Source organism: Erpetoichthys calabaricus, chromosome 1 (genome assembly GCF_900747795.2).
Source record: "Erpetoichthys calabaricus chromosome 1, fErpCal1.3, whole genome shotgun sequence".
Taxonomy (NCBI): domain Eukaryota; kingdom Metazoa; phylum Chordata; class Cladistia; order Polypteriformes; family Polypteridae; genus Erpetoichthys; species Erpetoichthys calabaricus.
The window spans coordinates 216358211-216379440 of NC_041394.2; the positions used below are offsets into that span (position 1 = coordinate 216358211).

General features: G+C 37.3%; 1 protein-coding gene across 1 annotated transcript in view; it reads right to left on the minus strand.

Moving 5' to 3' along the window:
* Positions 1-7220: 7220 nt before the first annotated feature.
* magi2a (membrane associated guanylate kinase, WW and PDZ domain containing 2a) overlaps positions 7221-21230 on the minus strand; it is a 1178725-nt gene continuing 1164715 nt past the window's right edge. Inside the window, exon 22 of the mRNA XM_051924022.1 lies at positions 7221-8031. Within this exon, the coding sequence (XP_051779982.1) occupies positions 7256-8031 (776 nt within the window). The 3' untranslated portion in view covers positions 7221-7255. The remainder of the gene's footprint in view (positions 8032-21230) is intronic.

The following is a 21230-nucleotide window of genomic DNA, read 5'->3' on the forward strand; positions in this document are numbered from 1 at the left end:
TAGGTCATTTTCTTTTAGTAAATATTGACAAAGCATTGTATCTTTAAGAGATACTTACGTATTTATACTTAAGTATTTTTAAGTATCTCAGGGTCTTGCTCATGAGTGAGTGGGAGGTAGATAGTAGGGGTAGAGTGGTGTCATGCAGATGATGTTGTGGTCAACTGTGGAGAAGGTGAGAGCTGAGGCGTAAGGCAAAGCTCCAGATTTACCGGTTGATCTATGTTCCTGCCCTCACCTATAGCCAGAAGTTGTGGATAGTGAGTAACAGAACTAGATCGTGGATACCAACAGCAGAAATGAGTTTCTTTCACAGGGTGTCTGGACTCAGCTGTAGAGATCAACAGTGAAGAGCACAGACATTTAGCAGGAGCACAAAGTAGAGCCACTGCTCCTCCATATTGAAAGGAGCTGCTGTAGTTAAGGTGGTTTGGGTATCTGAAAAGGATGCTTCAGCAACCCCAACCACAAGAGTTGGAGGAGGTGATGAGGAGAAAGGGTATCTGGATTAAGACTGCTGACTCCACTACCTGGACCTGGTTAAATGGCACAAAAATGGATAGATAGACAGATAGACCGTATCTTTTATCTAACTCGTAATGTAAATTCTTCAGAGTAAAAAATCCAAATTGCAATTACTTACATGATTAATAGGATCAAATCTATCATTACTGGGCTTCCTGTTTCAATTGGGATAATCAAGATGCACACAAACGTCTGAGGAATGTCAGGAAGTTGGCTCATTTTTTTTCTGGTTTTAATATATTTTTATTTTCTATTAGGGTTTTGAACCATGCAGTCCTTAGTTTCACGTTTACTTTGTTATGAGTTGGTATTTGCAGGTGTTCCAATTTTGGTTAAGGTTCTTAGTTGGTTCTCTCATGGATTTTAATCACAGTTTATTTTTTCTGTGAACTCAGTCTGCAGCCATGTTATAATTCACTAACGTTATGTTTTGGCATAGTGTTACCATTTTGTGGCCCCATTACGGTGGTGTTTACACTGTGTGTACGTCAACGACCAAGATGGAGAGTCAAAGATGTTTGCTTTGCTCATGATAAACATCCAGCTTTAGACTCTTGTTGCTCCTGAGTTAGACTTTAGTACTTTGGTTTTTGGTAGTCCTGGTCCATCCTCATTTTGCTTCGCAGGACGCGATTTGTATCTTTGATTTGGACCTTGTTATTTGATTTTCTAACACTTGGGAGAGCATTTGGTTTGAGTTGTGGATGCCACTGTTTTGAGTGCCACAATGTGACTGCTGTTTGGGGGTGTGGCCTCAGTAGTCACATTGTATGACATCATCACGGCAGCACTATTTAACTATACTGCTGTTATGAGGAAATCTGGGTCCAAATTTATGGGTAATAACCATAACTTTGACTGTGCTATGTGCTAAAAGGCTTTGTTGGGTTCTTCAGTCTCTGAATGTAGGCCACGTTTTGGCTCAGGCCCAGGCCAGATGCTTGGTTTGTGATCCCATTGTTCAGTTCAGACTCTCCTGGCTATGTGTCTACCAAATTCCATCTAATGGTGGAACAGAAGAATTGCCCTGATTGACTAGAACGTCCATTTTAATTGGGAGCCTTTAGACTTGATTGGGTCAGCTTTACTGTCAAATGTATTAGTTACACAAAAACAAATAGCAACCAGGTGTGTATATACTGGAAATTATATATTTTTTATTATTTTATGTATACATTGCTATTTATAAGAAACAGAGAAAATCACTTGAAATATGTGGAGCTCTGTCAAAAATAAAAAGCCCTGGCTTACAGCATCTTTATTAGAATAAAACGAATCCTCTAGAACTGACAAAATGTGGCAACCGTTTGCCATTTTTTTTAATTGGCCCCAGTGGGCTGTCACAAACCACCATTGTTGTAGTGATACTTTGATTCGCCGCTGATTTGCAGATTGGAATGATGATTGATCAGCATTATGGGACTATCTGAGGGTTCAGTAACAGGAGGAGTTGGAGAAAGAGCCAGTGGTAGGAAAACGAAAGACAAGACCATTCCTATCAGCAGAACATCCCAAACAGGCACTGGCTGCATGAATATGGCATTGTAGCACTGCTCAAAGTAATGGCGTCTCTTAGGCAGCTAATAGCTAGTTTGTCCGATATATTCTCATTGTGTAGTTGATGCACCAAATCCTTTTGCAGAGGTTGTGTTATATCCCAGGACCTCAAGCTTACTTGACATGCGTGCCTTGGTACTTAAGATTCCTTTGTTCACCCGCTAACGAGCCTGATGCATGTCCTTCACAGACAGGTAGGCTCTCTGTTCAACCATCTGTACCCTAAGTGATGCCTGGTATTTTGCTCTATGCATTTATACATGGAGAACACCAAAGGGGCCTAAAGTGTGATAACATCACAGTACCAGTGATTAGAACATCCTTCAGGTGCAAACTTTATGATCCACTACACCACATGTGACATTGTATGTCTAATGTTTTAACATAAACTGCCCTATCAAATAGTCCAGGGAGCATTACCTGATGATTTCATCAGATGATTTCATGAGTGTTCACTTCTTACATGGACTCCCTGTTTCCTTCCCATTGATCAAAAGGTTTGCTTGACAGGCCTATCAAACATCTCATGCCGTGTAGAAATTCCTACAAAACAGTGGCCAGGCCTATTGGTGCAGGATCAGGACCGCTTGACTTCCAATCATCAGCTACCTCACATTTTCCAGAAGTTTGGATGATCTTTAATGCATTTTGTGCTGGAGAATTCAAACCCTCCAGTTGTTGCTGTATCTGGAAGAATTCAAAAACTTGACATTTTTAAAAATCTGGTTAAATTATTTCCAGTTTACTTCTGTTTTAATTTGTAATTTGAATATGTTTGTTTGCCATTTCCCAGAGGTCCCTTTATAGAAATACATCAAGGTGTTTGATGGTACAGAACTTTATGAGTGTGGACTGCTTACTTTAGATTCTACTGCAATACATGTTTGTTGTTATTGACACAGCAGTTTTGTTGCTGTTTTGATAAATATTTTGAGCTCCTTCATTCCATTTCCTGTAGACTGACATTATTCTCTTTCTTTCTTTCTTTCTTTCTTTCTTTCTTTCTTTCTTTCTTTCTTTCTTTCTTTCTTTCTTTCTTTCTTTCTTTCTTTCTTTCTTTCTTTCTTTCTATCAATTAGGAAGCTTCTTTTTGTTCTCCCTTCATTTTTTTTAAACACTGTAAATCAGGGTAGTTTTGAAATATTAACATCTCTTAATATCAGTGACTTTGTCCTTACTTTCCTTGCATTCGTTTTCTTTTATTTTCTGTAAGTCTAATTTCTAGAGTAAATTATATTCCTTATCCTTAATCCTTTTACTTATAAAAACAGTTTTGTAACTGCTGCCTCCTAGTAGGTCAGTCATTTCAGTCTCATTGACTTTATTTAGATTGCTTATTAACAAACAAGATGAGACCATTAAAGCCATGAAATGTTTCTCCATTAGCTAACAACTGAGTTGTCCTAATATGTCATCCAGATACTTTTTAAAAAATGTTAAGGCTTTTGCTTCAAAAAACATTGCTCAGTATGTTGTTCCACATTCCATTCCCATAAGTCCTTGGTGTAAAGAAGCGTTTCCTGGCTTTAGTCCTACATGCACTTCCCCTTAATTTCCAGTGGTGTTCTAGAGTATGAGATTCATTATGTAGTTTGAAGAACTCATTTGCCTCCAATTTACTGATGTAACATTTCAGAATGTTATGGATTAGGTCCCCACGATGTCATCTCCAGTCAAGATGAAAGGGCTTTAATTCCTTAGCCACTGGAGTCCACTTGGTAGCACTTCCTCTGGGTTGCTCTTTCCTGCACAGCGTCTGGAGCTACAAACAATATTCCAGGTGTGGTCTCACTAGGAGATTGTTTAGTACAGATATTCACTTAACTTCATCAGGGTTAATGCTTCCTGCTGTTTTATCATGACAAGAAATATAAAAATGATCATTATAACAGGCATCAAGTTATATATTAGAAGACATCTACTTTACGATGTTTTACATCACTTAAGGACAGGACTCAAAGGAATGTACTGCAGTATATCTTTATCACAGAGTCAGGATTTATTTGACAGTGTTTTAGAATATCATACAGTAAACAAGATTTATGTAAAAGTTAATTTATCCATAGTGGTGCATTTCATAAAAATAGTTGCTCACTTACAGTCTTTGTGACTATTAATACATGGAATCATATTTATAGAGATACAACTGTACAAGGTAAATACACAGCTAACACTAAACAGCAATACCTATCAGAATGGGGTTTATGTAACGTGCCTTCATTTGTTTTCATTTAAAAATACCACTGGCAATAATAAAATTAAAAAAAAAAAAAAAAAAAAAAGAAACGAGAAAAACATGTTTCCATTGTTAAAGCAATGTAGAGCCTGGAGAGCTTCTCTGCCTCTTCACACATGAAAAGTATGAGAAGAATACTACGTCATGTACTGTATGCGCACAACACCCACAGACCTCGTCCCGAGGCGGTCACGTGGGCCAGTGGTAGATTATACTGCATTCTCCTCTCATGGGGTAACACACACTGAAGTCAGTTTCTTACAAAGTAGCAGAAAGACTGCATCCTGGCTGATCCCAACAAACATCTGATGATGTTTTGTGCTTTTCTATACTTTCAACACTAAATTGAACCATCTGACCTTCCAAACACTCTCCATGCGTTTTGTTTTAAACAGTACACAATGGGCATTTTGGCACCAAAGCAGCATGAGGAGGAATATGAGGCCTATTAATTTCATAGCACAAAATAACATCTAATCATATGGCACTATAATTAGAAGCAGTCTGAAGCAAAACAATTGTTCCATTTTGGCAACACTTTAGATGTTCAATAAAGCCTCTCTTTCATATTAGAAGAATACTCTATATTGTTCTGTCTAAAATGCATCATTTTAGAATGCTAGAAATATGCCAGATGCTTAGAACATGGGTCTAATGTGATTAACTCTTGGCCTTCAGATAAGAGGATTTATATATGTTTTACCTTTGTTGATGTGTGAAGAAAAATCATTCGAAATGAACAACCATTTAGCGGCCATCTTTAACATTCAGCCTGTGGAGACCATGGCCTGCTTCAGAGGTATTAGAACCCACTGAGCGCTGAACTCATCTTACTGCAGCCATGGCTCGTCACTGTTTACCACAGGACATTTCTCAAAATGCTTGTATGAAATACACAGTCTTGAACTGTTGAGGAAGCAATAAATCTAAATATCTTGGCTAAGAACACTGCATGGGTTTCATAAGAGTCGGTCTAGACAGATCATCTAACTCTAGAATGAACTTTTCTTTTCTGTCACATAATGTTATGTATATATACCACATGTGTACATTATATGCTAGACATATATGTGTATACTGTATGTGGAAGTCAGAGTGGCACTTTGTTAGCATGGTGCTGCGTAATAGAAAAATGTAAAGGATGCCTCAAGAGAAAACATTTTCATATGCGTTTCAGCTTTCAAGATGTCAAGAAAAGGAACACTAATCAAAATGTTGTGTTTTTACACCTTCTCCAAGGAAGGCACCTATACTTTTCATTTAAAGCATATTTTGTACCCTGACCTACTGTACAGTATTCTTAGCTTTCCGTTCACCTGATCCCACAAAGGGGCCAATGCCTTCTTATTTTGACTTTACTAAGAAATCAGACATCACCCATTGCCGCCATAAAAACAGAACCTAAGGCTATTATACGAGTCTGACATCAAACCATCACATTCTGCAGTAGGCATGCACGCGCCTCTTAGTTAAAGCATTTTGACGTAAGAGCTGTCATAAACAAAAGCAGAGAATCACAGAATTGCTGTTCACCCCCTTCGCTGAGCTCATTCAATTTATAAAAGTCAAAAAGGGAAGCAGAGGGGCAGGCTCATATTCTAGTAGTGCTTTTCTTTGGATTTTTGCACTTCCACAGAATCAACTAAATCCTGTTTCCTTCATGTATTTAAATGGTTTTCTTTGTAATAAGTTGGTAACATAAACAACAAACTGAAAAAGACACCATTGTCAAATTTGTAATGTTGGGGTCTTAATTTATAAGAAGCAGCATCCAAAAAACTAAAATATATATTTCAAGATAATATTTTTCCTTCCGTTCACACGTGAATTTTAAAGGCTTCAAAGTTTAAATTTGGGAAAAGTTTTAAATATATTTACTGGCTTCGATGGAAGAGACTTTAGTGACATCACACCTACTTAAAAAGTCATTCTTCAGATACATATCACATATTGCACTCCACCCTCATTATAAGGCACTCTTTTCACATCACTGCCCCAAATAAGGCCACTGTTCCATGGCTCCCAGTTTCAAAACACTCTCGGAAATCGTCATAAATTATACACATATCAACAACTTGGTCATCCAAGACAGTGTTATAATAAGGGGGAGTGAATTTTATATACATAGATTGGAGCAGGAGTCCAGCTAGAGCCCTGGAGTTATACAACTCACAATAATTAACCCCAAAGGACTAAAGCTGTAAGAGAGCAGGATAAAATGCCCATTATGCAAGAAAAATGGAAAATGCAATGCTACGAATTTCGACAAATTAGTATGCTACTCACAGAGCGTCTCAAAAACAACTTTAGCTTCTGACTAGATATAGATTTTGAGGGTTTTATTTACAATAATCCTTCTTTCTTGTAACTGTTGTTATTCGAGATATCCTGCATATCAGTGCTTTCTCAGATTAAGGCAGAGGTCCATTAGTGGATATCCTCTTTTGTGCACAGTCTGCTGATGACAGGGACAAAGATGATGGTAATGAGGTGGAGAGGCAAATTCTTCATACTCTTACTTTATGAGACAACTTCAGTTTAAAAAAAAAAAAAAAATGGCTGCAACACCATACACTGTTCTTGCAAAGCGTTCACTTCATAGGTTTGGTTCATTTGTAGCTGCCATAGCCCATGTACTGAAACGTAGGACTGGTTTGAGTTCCTGAATTTGACTTGTCACTGCATGCCTCTGATTAGACAACACACCTCAGTGTCCTTCTTTAGATGTCGCACACATTCTGGTTCACAAAGTGAATGCTTTCCAGTTATTAAGGTGGTGGGTGTATATTATCTTCAAATAATTTAAAACAAAATATAAATAAAAAAAAGTGATATGAAAAACATGGAATATTTATCTTTCATCTAATACAGGTGGCAAAATGATCATGACTCTGTGGCTGTCTTATTTTTTTTTTTGTTTTTGTTTTTTTGTTATTATTATCTGCTCACAGTGGAAGTTCCAGACTTCAAAGCATTAGGAAGTTTGTCAGACCCTGGGATCTTCCAAGGCCCAGGGGACAGTGTGGACTTCCTTGATGCAGTTTTACTGCTGTTGCTCTGAATACAGCTTCCAGAATTGGAATGCCCTTCACCAGAGATCCTCAAAGGCTCCCCATCAGGTTTCTTCTTGGCAGGGATCTCATAATTCCCGCCACTATTCTTGAATCCACCATTTAAACCTAACTGAATGTTCTTTTCCAGCGGCTCCTCATTTTGTTTCTCTCGTTGCGCTCGGTCTGTTCCTTTCCTCTCTAAAGATCTTCCTCTGACACCTTTCAGACCATCGATATGCTCTTTTTGCATGTCTTCAATGTTCTCAATACCTGGTGAACACTTTGTTCTAGTTGCCCTGACTTCTGAGATGGACCTGCCACCTTCTCTTATTTTGCCACTGCTATTCTTTTTGGTGGAACTTTTTCCCGCCGAGCACTTCAACTGTGACCGATCTGTCTCTTTAGAGTTTTCCAAATGATCTTTTCTTTCCACTGATATCCTTGATTCCATGCCACCTGATGACTGCTCCTTCCTCTGTCCTGTCTCGCTTTCCCCTTTGGTGTCCCATGCTGGCTCCAGGGGAAGCTGGTGAATGGGATCAGAGACTGGAGCTGGATGAGATGAAGGTAATGGTATGATCGTAGCATCAAGGGAAGAGACTACTTCCGGCAAACTTGGGGAGGCTGTAGGGGGAGAATCCCAGGAGCTTGGGCTGTCGGCTGAAAAACAAAACATAACAATTACAAATAAATGGTAGCTCTATAATATGATGATGTGAGCTAATAATACTTTCACACTATGTATTTACATCAATAGTTCACTGTTTAAATTATTGTACAACAGTAAAAGTAAAGCACATGAATTAATTTATACTTTATACTATAAAAATTCCCCTAGATTGAGCAAACTTTTGACGTGTTTGAGTGTATGCTGGCAAACACTGGGAATAATATTTAACTACACTACAGGTAAACTGCTGGTCACTCACTGATACTGTGCATTCACAGGCACACATCTGACAGTAGCACACCATGAGCATTCTAATGAAGTCTTCTGTACAACTAGGAATTCAGCAAAACATCCATTATAAGTAACAGAACGACAGCAGTGATAGCTAGCTAGATGGTGTGCAACTTTAAAGATGAAAATGATGCTCAGCCCATTCCCTCTACTATAATAAACAGAGGAACTGAAATTATAACAGTCCACAAGTGTTTAAGCTATGGGATTTTGAACTGTGCAGGCTAAGCGAAATAAAAAAAATGTAATAAAGTTTACTGCGAAACTAGCAAATATTAACATGTATCAAGAAAGTTCCTGCACACCAGCAAGTTCTGAATGTCTCAACTCCAAGTGGACTGGTTTTGTGGGTACACGTATTTTTCAAGGGCATTTCTCAGGAAAGCTCCATTTTTATTGTGCCATGTTGAAAAGAACGTGCTGTACACATCTTGAAACTTAAAAAATAAAAAATTCCCTTTTCACCCCTTATGCACTTAGGGGTTTTTGGCATTATTGTGCCTAAATTACATACTCAAAAATAAACAGCTATTATTCTGCTTATGTAATAAAGAAGCTGCAAATAGCTGAAGAGTAGCGAGTACAACACTTCAAACTTTTAAAAGAAAGTATTTATATGATTAAAAATGTTTGTGTACACCAATTCATCAAAACACCACAAAATGCTGTAGGGATTTCTCTCCAAAAAGCTGGATTTTACAGTACATAGTCAAGATATTGTATGATGCACAACCCTGGAATTAAGTTTCTTTTGTGTTCCAATCTGTCAGCTATCAGTTTACACAGTTAAGATGTCATATCTCGTAGTACTGCAAAGTTATACTTTTTGGCACATTTAGTTTCAGTTGCAGTTATACAGTATATATGTATCATACATACATACACACATGTTTTGTTTTAGAAAAAAAACTTACACACACACAACTATGTGTGTATATAATTATGTACTCATCCAAACTGTTTCTTTCAAATTTATTTTTCATACCAGTCCATCACTAGACAAAAGGAAGCTGATATTTTGTACAACAGATTTGAGTTTTTGTGCTGAAATTCACCTATTCTCCTGCCTTCTGTTGCAGTTCTCCCACAAAGGGTTATGTATTTTTCTTGTTGTTGCTTTATTCTTGCATTTCACATCTGGAATAAATTAAATACATGCATATATTTTCATATCAGCTTCTTCCACTGCTGTGTTACAGGGCTCGGAATGATGCCTTTGCTGGTGGCTCTGGGCAGAGAGCTGGAAACAGGCAGTCCTGAGCACAGAGCTAGTCATAAGGACAGATACACCCAAACCAGTGTTTCTCAGCCACTTTTGAGTCACAGAAGGCAGTCACTGGGTCACAAGCACATGAGACTTGCCACTGCCAGCAGAAGGATCAATAGAGTTGTGGGAGATTCTTTATTCCATTTCTAATCGCACTCATTTCACCATGCACTTGCTTCAACTTCTCATAATAGTCACTCCATACCCACTAATGGTAATGAGCCTTTCACTGTATGTGGCTTAACGTAAGTGACATCTGTGATAAAAGCACTCAGTTGTGACGCACTGCTTGTGCCTTGGGGTATACATATGCAAATTGTAGGCAACAGATATATGATTTATCTGAAAGCAGACACCATTGGGCATGTAAAATGCTATCATTGCTTTTGATTAACTTGTGGGATTACTGCAGTGTACACAAACAAGGTTGAAATATAGCCATGTCCAGCTGGCATGGTGATTTGTAGACTTTCCTTTTAGGTGTGCCATAAAATGCCAATCGCCTTCTGTTGTTGTTATTTAAAAAGCATTGTTGAATTTCCAGAAACTTTTTGTCATAAAAACAATGAAAACACTCTATGCACCCTGTTACTAATTAATTTACCTTGAGAAACTTTACTTTAATTTACATATTTTCCTCTTCTGACTGCAATTCCTGATGGCAGAACAGATGCCCATTACTGAAACACCAAACTTCAAGATTCTTACGTACAGTGGGAACTCATTGTTATGCCAACAGCTTGCATGAGTCCCTGCAGTATCAAATGTGTTGCTCAAAGTTGTACCACATAAGTTAAATTATCTTTGTAACCGGAAAACTAAAAAGAAAAGTCACTTAGCTCATTCAGTATTTAAGTTACATTAAAACAACCTAAATAACAGGAATAGAAATTGTTTTCCACAACATTTAAAGTCCCAAAATATACTAGAATGTTATATCACTCTGTCAAACAAGGGTGTAGCAGCGCTATGTGACTTCATAATTTCAGCTCCTGGCAGACCCTACTGTGGTCCTGATTGGGCATCTGAGGAGAGGGCAGGGCTGCTGGGGCCAAGATCGGCCAATGGGAGCTTTGATAAGGGAAGCCAGCTAGTCAGTAAGGAGGTTCAGAAGTCTGCTGTTTCTGTCTGATTTCATTTGACTGTCTTATGCCTGCCTGTCGTGTGAGTAGTGAGTCAAATTTATCATTGTGCTTCATGCACAATGCGCTCCCAAATCACACCACTCCTCATCGCATCAGGAATACCAGTAGGACAGTTTATACAGTACTTACAACAAGCTGTTCCCTGGATTTGTCATTTTTTCTCCTTCATTCCAAATCATCTGTTGCAGCTACATTTGGATGGAGTTATGGACTGTTGTTAGTGTTTATTGTTAGGTGTTTATCGTGCTTTTTGTATTTGTCGTATTGACGTATTTTGAGATTGCCAATTGAGTGCTGGAGAGGGATTGTGTTTTTGTGTATTGTTTAGTTGTATGTTACCTTCGATTTTTTATTTAATATATTCAGTTTGATTATTTGTGTTTTGTTTCTGAGTCTCTGTGTGTGAGTGGTGCGAGTCAGGCCAAGGCTGTGTGCATTCCTGGGGTCCCCACATAAAAAACAAATAAATCACCATTCTTGCAGCAATGTGAATCTTAGTGGCACTGCACCCGCTACAAGCTACTCTGGTGAGTCCCTTATGTGGTCTTTGTAGGCATAACTTTAATACGTCACTGTGCTCTGAGCAACTATATCTTATAAGTCTGCTTTTTTTCTGCTTTCATGCACAGCTGACACATAGCCACATTAAGCACAGGGGCTCACACAGAACTGCCAAGCAAGCAGTATGACAAAAGATGGATTGGGACAAATTCAGTCGTGCAGTCAGACTGTGAGATGCTGTAATTGTGTGCTATTTCTATCTGTTAAGACAGCATGGAATTGTATCCTTGTTTAAGCATCGTTGCCTTGTTTGGAATTGCCTAAGGGGGCTCTGCACGTGGAGAAAACAGTATAAAGCCTTGTCACATTGTCCTGGACATCTTTGAAGCCAACAAACAGATGGAACACGTTGGCACTTGTTCCTGAGAATGCCTTCCACTGCACCAACTACACCAACAGACTCCATGCCTCGGGCAGGTCTTGTCACTGGCTTAAGACGCCTCACGACTGGACAAACTGGTGAGGAAGGCAGGCTTTATTGTAGGCATGGAGCTGGACAGTTTGACATCCGTGGCAGAGTGACGGGCGCTGAGCAGGCTCCTATCAATTATGGAGAATCCACTGCATCCACTGAACAGTATCATCTCCAGACAGAGGAGCAGCTTCAGCGACAGACTGCTGTCACTGTCCTGCTCCACTGACAGACTGAGGAGATCGTTCCTCCCCCACACTATGGGACTCTTCAATTCCACCCGGGGGGGTAAACGTTAACATTATTCAAAGTTATTGTCTGTCTGTATACCTGCATTGTTATCACTCTTTAATTTAATATTGTTTTTTATTGGTATGCTGCTGCTGGAGTATGTGAATTTCCCCTTGGGATTAATAAAGTACCTAACTATTGTATAACACATTCCATGTCTATCTATCTATCTATCTATCTATCTATCTATCTATCTATCTATCTATCTATCTATCTATCTATCTATCTATCTATCTATCTATCTATCTATCTATCTATCTATCTATCTATCTATCTATCTATCTATCTATCTATCTATCTATCTATCTATCTATCTATCTATCTATCTATCTATCTATCTAATTCGTCTTTGTATCATCTGCAGTATAAGGTGACATTAAACAAAGCTAAGTTATTTCTTCTATGTGATTTCAAATCACCAGGGAGGGGTATCATCTTTTATATCTATATAGACTCAGGTCAAGTAACACTCTGCAATTACAAAAGAACTCATTCCCAGGGAGTTAGTGCCCACTGCAGGACAATAAAGGGGGTGTTAGCACAATGAAAAGATTAAGGGCCATGCACATCCTTCAACCTGCATTACTTGTCCATCCCTTGAATAGAGGAGGATGTCTCTCAAGATCCATGATGTCAGTTACAATACACCCCTTAATCTATATATATAAAATCCCTATGTGCGTCCAGGTGTCCGTGTGTGGGTGTCTTCTGGTGAAGTGCGCATGCGCGGGGCACGGTGCTATGCGCGATATTACAGTCAGAGAAAGTTAGAGGCGTTTTACGGAAATACAAACCAGTATTACTGTGAGAGGAAATTAAAGGTACACAATACAGTGACGCATATTACAGCCACATACAAGCCAGTGTTACTGTCAGAGGAGATTAAAGGCATATTACCGACGCGCACGCCTGTATTACCGCCAGAGAAAATTAAAGGTATATTACGGACGTACAAGCCAGCGGATGTACAAGACGGTATCCTTCAATAAGGGCGCGCACAGGCATCCTTCAATAAGGGCGCGCACAAAAAGGCGAGCCTCAAAAGGACGACCTCAATTGGGCGCAGCGAATAAAGGCGCACGTAAATAAAGATCTGCACCTGTTGCTCTTCACATATTCCAGAGCCATTTGAACTAAATTATCTACGCGCCCTTATTGAATAGAGCCGTACAAGACAGTATTACTGTCACAGAAAATTAAAGGCACACAATACACGGCGGCAGCCCACGAAGAACGGTCAGCTCAGCAAGTAAACATCAACAAAAGAAAGGCTGAAAGAAAGAAAAATACGACCAACAAAAAGAATGAGGTCAAAGTCCCTTGCCATTTAATATAGACTGTTCCTACTAATGTTTATGCACTACTGCTCTAGCGCCCGTTATTGTAACGGGCTAAATGACTAGTTCCCATATAAAACAAGTTCCACCATAGGAAGTCAGGGGTCATTTTGGAAGTACCAGCTATACAGAGCAGAAATCCTTACAAAAAGGATCCTTGAACAAACTTGAAACAGGGTATCCTGCCTATGACCTCAACTATCTGGTCTTCTTGTTAACAACGGGTACATTTTCTAACTTGTTTAAGTCTTCTTGTTCTCTCAATGCGACAAAACATAGCCTTACATAGCCTTTGCAGAGGCCTGAAAACTGTTGTACATATTACCATGTCATTTTTAAACCATTCATCAGTTCTAAATCTGGCATATTACATCTGTATCTTGGAGGACTTCTTTCTAGCTACTTTCTAGCTTTCTAGCCCCTCAATGATTTTTTTTTTGTGCTTCTTGAAATGAATCCGCATTCATCTGAAAGTAAATAAAATAAGCAATGATTTAGTTCTAAATTTAAAAAAAATGCATGCCACATTTGCAGATGATCTCAAAAAATGAAAATGTCTTGCTTTGGCATTGGAAGTCTGCGAAAGATATTTCTAATCTATCTAAAAATAATACCATCAAAGCTGGTTTACTACAAAATAATATGTTTTAGTTTTTATTTGTTTTAAAGTTACATTCATATGAAAATAGCAACAAACCACAATTCGCTTGAACTGCAAGAAAAAAACTTAATGTATTCACATTCAAACACAGAAATAATTTTGAAACAATTTTGTGGTGTACCTAAATATTTACATTAATGATCTGATATTCTGAATGAAATGTAGCACTGATAGAAGCTGCTTTCACAGGTTATGAATGACATCTATCCTATTGGTGTTATGACTCTCATTTTTCTTGTGTACAGATGAACAGGGCAGCATCGACAAATTGCTTTAATGCAGTATAATCAATTCAAGTGCATTCAATCTCACATGCTGTTTTATTTATTGCTGATGAGTTCTGAAATTTTAATACAATCTACAAACTTGCAAGGCACAATTTATTTTAGCACAAAGGCGTTAAGGAACATGTCAAATACAATTTTTGACAAACAAGATACTTTGAATAAATTGTAAAAACAAATAGTGGGGAGAGTCACCAAAAGATACCATCCATCTAGTAGCCAATCTGACATTTAAAAATGAGGTTCAGAATAAACTCTGTAAAACAAACAAAAATACTGCTGCTCTTTATTAGAGTCTACAGATTTAGATTATACAATTTAAGATAGAAAGATAAGGAGTTTCTAATCATAGACAGACATACAGATAGATAGATAGATAGATAGATAGATAGATAGATAGATAGATAGATAGATAGATAGATAGATAGATAGATAGATAGATAGATAGATAGATAGACATGGAATGTGTTATACAATAGTTAGGTAACATGAAATGTGCTATATGATAGCTAGATACTTACATAGATAGACAGACAGATATACAAACAGACAGACAGATATCTATAGACCTCTGCTCCTTTAAACCCTGTGATGGGGGAAATTAGGTAATGAATATGAATAAATGGAAGGATTAAAAAAATCAAAAACAGCATGCCTAATTCCATATTAATCAATAACCTCATTTTAAGTCAAGTGTATCTTTAAAATCAAGTTTACATTGTGCTATGGAATATACATGATTTAAAAATTGTAGTTTTATAATAGTGTGTCTTAACAGACTTTGAAAAACTTTACTGGAAAGTCTGATTATGTAATGAGAGAAAAAGCCTGAATTTTGGTGTGCAAAGAAAAACTGAAAGAGCTCTGCCATCACATGTAAACATTGAACATTGAGAACTACTAACAAGGATGTCTTGGTAGAGTTAATATGGAAGTGAAGTTAATACCCTTTAATATGATCAGTAGTGTGTGATCGAGAAATTATTATTCTGCAAATATATAAACTACTGTGTTTCTAATTTTTAAACTACATTACAACAAATGAACTACAAATAAAGGCAACAAACATGATCCAAAATTCCCAATCCTATCTATCCAGAGAACAAAAAATCAGAGATCTGATGTGAGATAATTACTCATAGTTATTCAGGCATCCTGTTGGTTAGCACTTGCACATTCACTATGCTTATTAAGAACAACACTAATAAACGTCAGTCATATTTTTAAGAAGTTCTGAATGGCTTCTTGCAAAGAAAACTTTTTTTCCCCCTAATTCTAAGCAATAAAGACATCATTTTCCAAACGTGTTATGATATATAGGACAGGGCTTTAACAATTGAGCAAGATAAGGTGATGGACAAACGGCGAGGTTTAAGAAACCACAATAGAACCTTCTTTAATGAAGATAGACATTAAATTTAAGTGATGAAAAACATTAGCATGAGCCAACATCTGTGCATCTACAAAAGGCAAAAAAGACACACATATGAAAACCTGTTGCTTTTAGCCTCTTTTTAAATTACATTGGAATATCAAAGAAGTAACCATTAGAACATCTCCTCGTTTGACATTAAAATTAGTAAAGGCAGAGTAACACTAGATGTAGTTACACTGCCAATTTACCCTTGTTCAGTTTTAGGAATTTATGGCATCACACTAATGGGTCAGATCTGCAAAGCTTAGATTGTGATGTAGTCAAGGAAGATCAAAAAATTTACAAAGTTGAATTTAATGCATACTTACAGGATTACTCCATCAAAAAAAATTATATTTTTTATACGCTACTTACCACATGTAGTTTGTAGTGGGGCCCAAGGAAAAATTTTAATCTCATATTCTCATGGATAAAATACATAACGGAGATTCTAGTAGAACGGGACCAATAGTAACCAATGCTGGACGACGGCAACCTACTACAAAAATGTCCAAGGATAAAAGAAAAAAATTCCCATATAACTCATGTCACATAATCCAGATGTTCGTTACCTATGGCAAATGTGCAAAAAACATGCATTTTTTTCTAAAATAATACTACTATTACCAGAAAACTCTGTGCATAACATACACAGGAAATGTGTATTCTCATAATACTGTGTTTTTGACTTGTGGAGTATCCAACATGAGTTACATGGGAATTTTTTCTTTTTTCCTTAGATGCTTTCACATCATTTGCCATTGTTCACCATTAATCATTATTGGTTCAAATTCTATCACAATCTTTTAAAACCATTAGGGGATGACACTGAGCTCCAAACATCAGATACAATCACACCCAACACAATCACAGGTTCAAAAATTGTTTCTTTTATTAATGTAGAGAAAAGCCAAGCAAAATGACACCTTTTATTGGCTAACTAGAAAGATTACAATATGCAAGCTTTCGAGGCAACTCAGGCCCCTTCTTCAGGCAAGATGTAATGTTACCTAAACACACAAGTTAGCACAATCAAAGTATAAGCACATAAATGTAATCCTCCTCCTTCACTTTCCTCCCATTAAGCCTCATCCACTGCCTCCTGACTCTGACTAGGGATCCTAGGGATTCTGCCCTCTAGTGTATCTGGGAATACATTACAAAGATACTGTTGTCTCTCCTAGTCCTTCCAACATACTGGTCAGAGAGTTTGTCCTTCCAGTTTCATTTATTGTGTTATCCTGTTTGGGCAAGAAACCACCCACTGGGACAACCATCCATCTCATTCGACACTCACACTTTAAGTGCTTTCTCCACGAAAATATGAGATTAAAAATGTCCTTGATCACCACTACAAACTACTGCAGTAAGTAACATATAAAAAATCCCTTTTTGGGTGGACCATTCCTTTAATAATAAGTTAAGATTTAAAGGATCGCAAAATCCTACTCTTTTATTCCATGTGTGTATGGTTCTTTGCATGAAAAGAAAATTTTTAAAGATGTGTGTGGAATTTGCCCATAACAAGATTCTTGTTCTTGTTGAAGAATTTATTTTAAAGTAACATCTGGGATCCACTGTACTCAGTCTCTTCACACTTTAAACACTTCAGTTATCTCACTCATTAATATCTGTTTGCTTAAACTGAAAGGGGACATTTCCTTCAATAGCTCATACCTCATAGCTCATACCTCTCAGTCCTGAAATTGGCCTAGTTACTCTTCTGTGGATCTTTCTCTAGTGCTGCAATGCTCTTTTTGTAATAAACATAAGGTAAATATAAATTTATAATGTATCTGATATAGGTAGATTAAGTAATAAAATCTGTGTGTGTGTGTGTGTGTGTGTGTGTGTACGTGTGTGTGTGTGTGTGTATGAGCATGTAGCAAACTTGTGGGCATATATTACCATAAATATACAGTATCTTCACAAACACATATTCTACCTACATATCCTATTTATAAACACTGTCACACACGCGTGCATAGGAGGAAGCTGAAGGGACCAAATGAAGGTAATTCCATGCCAGGCAAGGAAGCCTTCCTCTGTTATTTCTGCAGACCAAATACAGGAAATTCTACCTGAGCCAACCCTGATGACACCACTTCCATTTCTGGCCCCAAGAACAATGGCACCTCCGGGCTCAAGAATGATGTCACTTCCAGTTTCCGACCCCAAGACTAACCTCACATCCGGCACCAAGACTAATCTCACTTCTGCTTCTGAACCTCAATGACATCACTTCCCATTCCCTGCTTTATAAGACCGGACAAAATCAGTACACCTCAGTTCAATCTTGGACTCCAAACAATACACTTCAGTGTGACTTTTTCATGTCCTTTTGCAGCCAGGGATAATATATGGGTGGCTGCCCCAAAACCTTTTTTGTGTGTGTCGAGGCTGATAATTTCACAACACTTATTGCCAATCTGGGTATATGCATTATACTGTATAAATGTTATTTTTGCCCTCCAGTCTGTTTTTCTGAGTTTCTGGTTTGCAGTGATATATCTAGTAACTCTTGCTGTCTGGGTATCTGCTGGAATTAGAAAGGCATTAACATTCATTTTCATGCTGCTCTATGTATTCTATTTTAGGTCTGACTTCCATTGTACCCTCAGCTTGATATAAAATGTACTAGCTAGCTAGCGCTAGAGCTAGATAGATAGATAGATAGATAGATAGATAGATAGATAGATAGATAGATAGATAGATAGATAGATAGATAGATAGATAGATAGATAGATAGATAGATAGATAGATAGATAGATAGATACTTTATTAATCCCAAGGGGAAATTCACATACTCCTAATTGCCTCGAATGTTGTCTTTATAATTTTGATCCAGAATACTTTATGGTACAAAGCTTGTGAGAAAAACAAAACAAAAAAAAAACTACAATCTAAACTTGGCTTTAGTGTACTGCTGGTCTGCTTAGTGGCCAGCACTGTACAAAGGCTGTGTAGTCACTTTTGTTTGTATGGCAGATGTCAAGTGGAGTGAACCTTGTATGGAAAAGACATCATTACTATCAAAACCCTGATAAGTAACTTGAGTTCTTCTTTTGTTTGACTTGATGATTGCTTTTTGCTTTTCATGTAGAAATCAGGTATATAAGATTTGGCTCTGAATGCTGAACATGAGCGACTTACAGCAGGTTTCACTATCTGTGTGAACAGAACCTAGTAACATTTCCAGCGTATGTCACTGATGTGCCATATGAAAAGAATTACCATTTATTGTTTTATTTTATACATGTGGTGTGGTAAGTATATACAGCACAAGTTCCTAAAAAAACCCCACATATAACAAATACATGCACAGCAGGTACCTGTGACAATACACTGCATGTAAACACAAGTCCACTAATTTATGACAGATATCTACAATGGATATCACGATACTGAATTGCTGCCTCTGACAATTTTATTTTAGCAATTCAATGCATGTACAGGTTTAGAAAATTAATAATAGAATATAGTACATGTAAGTCAGAAATGGCTTATCTGTGAAACAAGGATAAAAAAATATTATTAAATTCATGACCTAACTGTCCATCATTTTAAAATTTGTATTATGACTTTAGAAGATTTAAGTGTATAACACAATCCACATTAGTGATTCCACTAAAGAAACAAAAGCATCGTGCTACTGTGTTAATCATAAAAAATAATACAGAAAGAAATCATCTGAGATGGACAAAACCAGAGAGGGAAATGGTCAGACATACGAGTATATTGCTGTACTTTTGAAAGTCTATCACATGGTAGCTTTAAGTAGCACAGCAGTGTAATGTTAAATGGCTAAATGGACTCCTGTGACAGTTCAGTGCTGAGGCACACATTACATATGAATGAGATTCAAGTGTTATATCCTCCTTGGAATCAACTGGAGTTGCTGACAGAATACATATATCAACCTGTAAATATCTATGGTCCTTACTAAGTGGTATATATGGAAACAATTTGTGTGATTTAAGCCCAGTCAAGATCCATCTATCATACAGTCTAAAAAAATAAAACCTGTTTCACTTCCAGAATAACCAAGAAAGTCAAGAAAATACTTAGAATGCCTTGAGGGTTAAGGTCTCCTAGTTCTCACATTATTAGAAAAGAAAAAAAGAGTCTTGCAGGAAACAAAACAAAACACAAGCAGCTCCTAAATGTTCAAACTTATTTGCACTTCAAATTGTCATATTATATTATACATAGCAAATGTCTTTATTATGGAAGATAATTTGTGCCAAAATTAAATGCAATCCAACGTGTTGACTACGTTGAAATGCAATACATATGCATGTGTGACATCTCATTTTTACGCTGTTTTACTGTAATAATTAACGATTGATTGATTTTTACTATGGCATGCAATTTTCATGTCAGTTTAAAATATAATGGTGTATTGCATTTTAATTTATGTCCATAGATTGCACATCATAACTAAAAGCAATGCAGGTCTATTACATTTTGCTTAGTGGCAGCTCCGTGTATACTGCATTTCAATTCGAGACTAAACGACCAATCAGCATCAAAATGCAGGGCAAGAGGCGTCATTAACGGGGGAAATTCAGATAAGTGATATTTTTGGAAATTGGTAGGGGGACTTTGGATGTGTTGAGATAGCATTACTAGGGTGGCATGACACTATAAAACTTTGAGTCAAAAAGAATGTCAATTAACGAGTCTCAGACTAGAAATGACAGGAGATGATGGATTACACGACTGCTTGATGTTTCAAACTGACTTTCACAACAGAATCCGCAGACAGAAGGTGTCATTAAAGCAGTGCATCACTGTATCTCATCTTTGCCAGCAGCTATAGCTTCACAGTGCAGCAACATATCATAAAGTCCTTTACATAACTTAACTTTTTCTAAATTTGGCCTAGAGGATGTAGTCAAATTAGTGGTGCAGCATTTCAAACAATTTACTTAACTATTATGGTAAGAGAAATGCAAAAAATTAATTTGTAGCAAGTATATGTTAGTTGTATGTGAAATGTAAGAATAGCAAACTTAATATAAGTTTTCAACACTGTAAGAACCTACAGGTTAGTAAAATTAGTTAGGTGTAGTGCTGAGCAAGTGATTACAGTAAAACTATTTTGCACTAAATCATTTGTTCACTACCAGCAAAATTTGTGCCATTGAGACATGAAGAAAGGTGTTTATAGCTCCTGTTTGGAAGTGTTTTCCTTAACTAATTCCAAAGGTGTCTGCCTGTCATTTAGTGTTTAAATAAAATCCTCGTGTGGCTTGTGGGGGGGTTAAGTCACCAGGCTCATTTCCTGTCAGGTGTAGACATTTCGTTGACTTGTAGAAGCCTGTTCAATCCTAATGATGCACTGGAGGTAGAAATGATACCCAGCAGATTTCTCCCCAGAATCAGGGCATGCATATCCTTAGCTACTTCTACAAGAATGAAGAAACAGGAATGACTTTTGCTAAGTTAACAGGAAGGGGCCGATTGCAGTGTTGTGTATTTTCTTGCAGAGAAAACATGGTATTATAGTAATGTGTACAATGG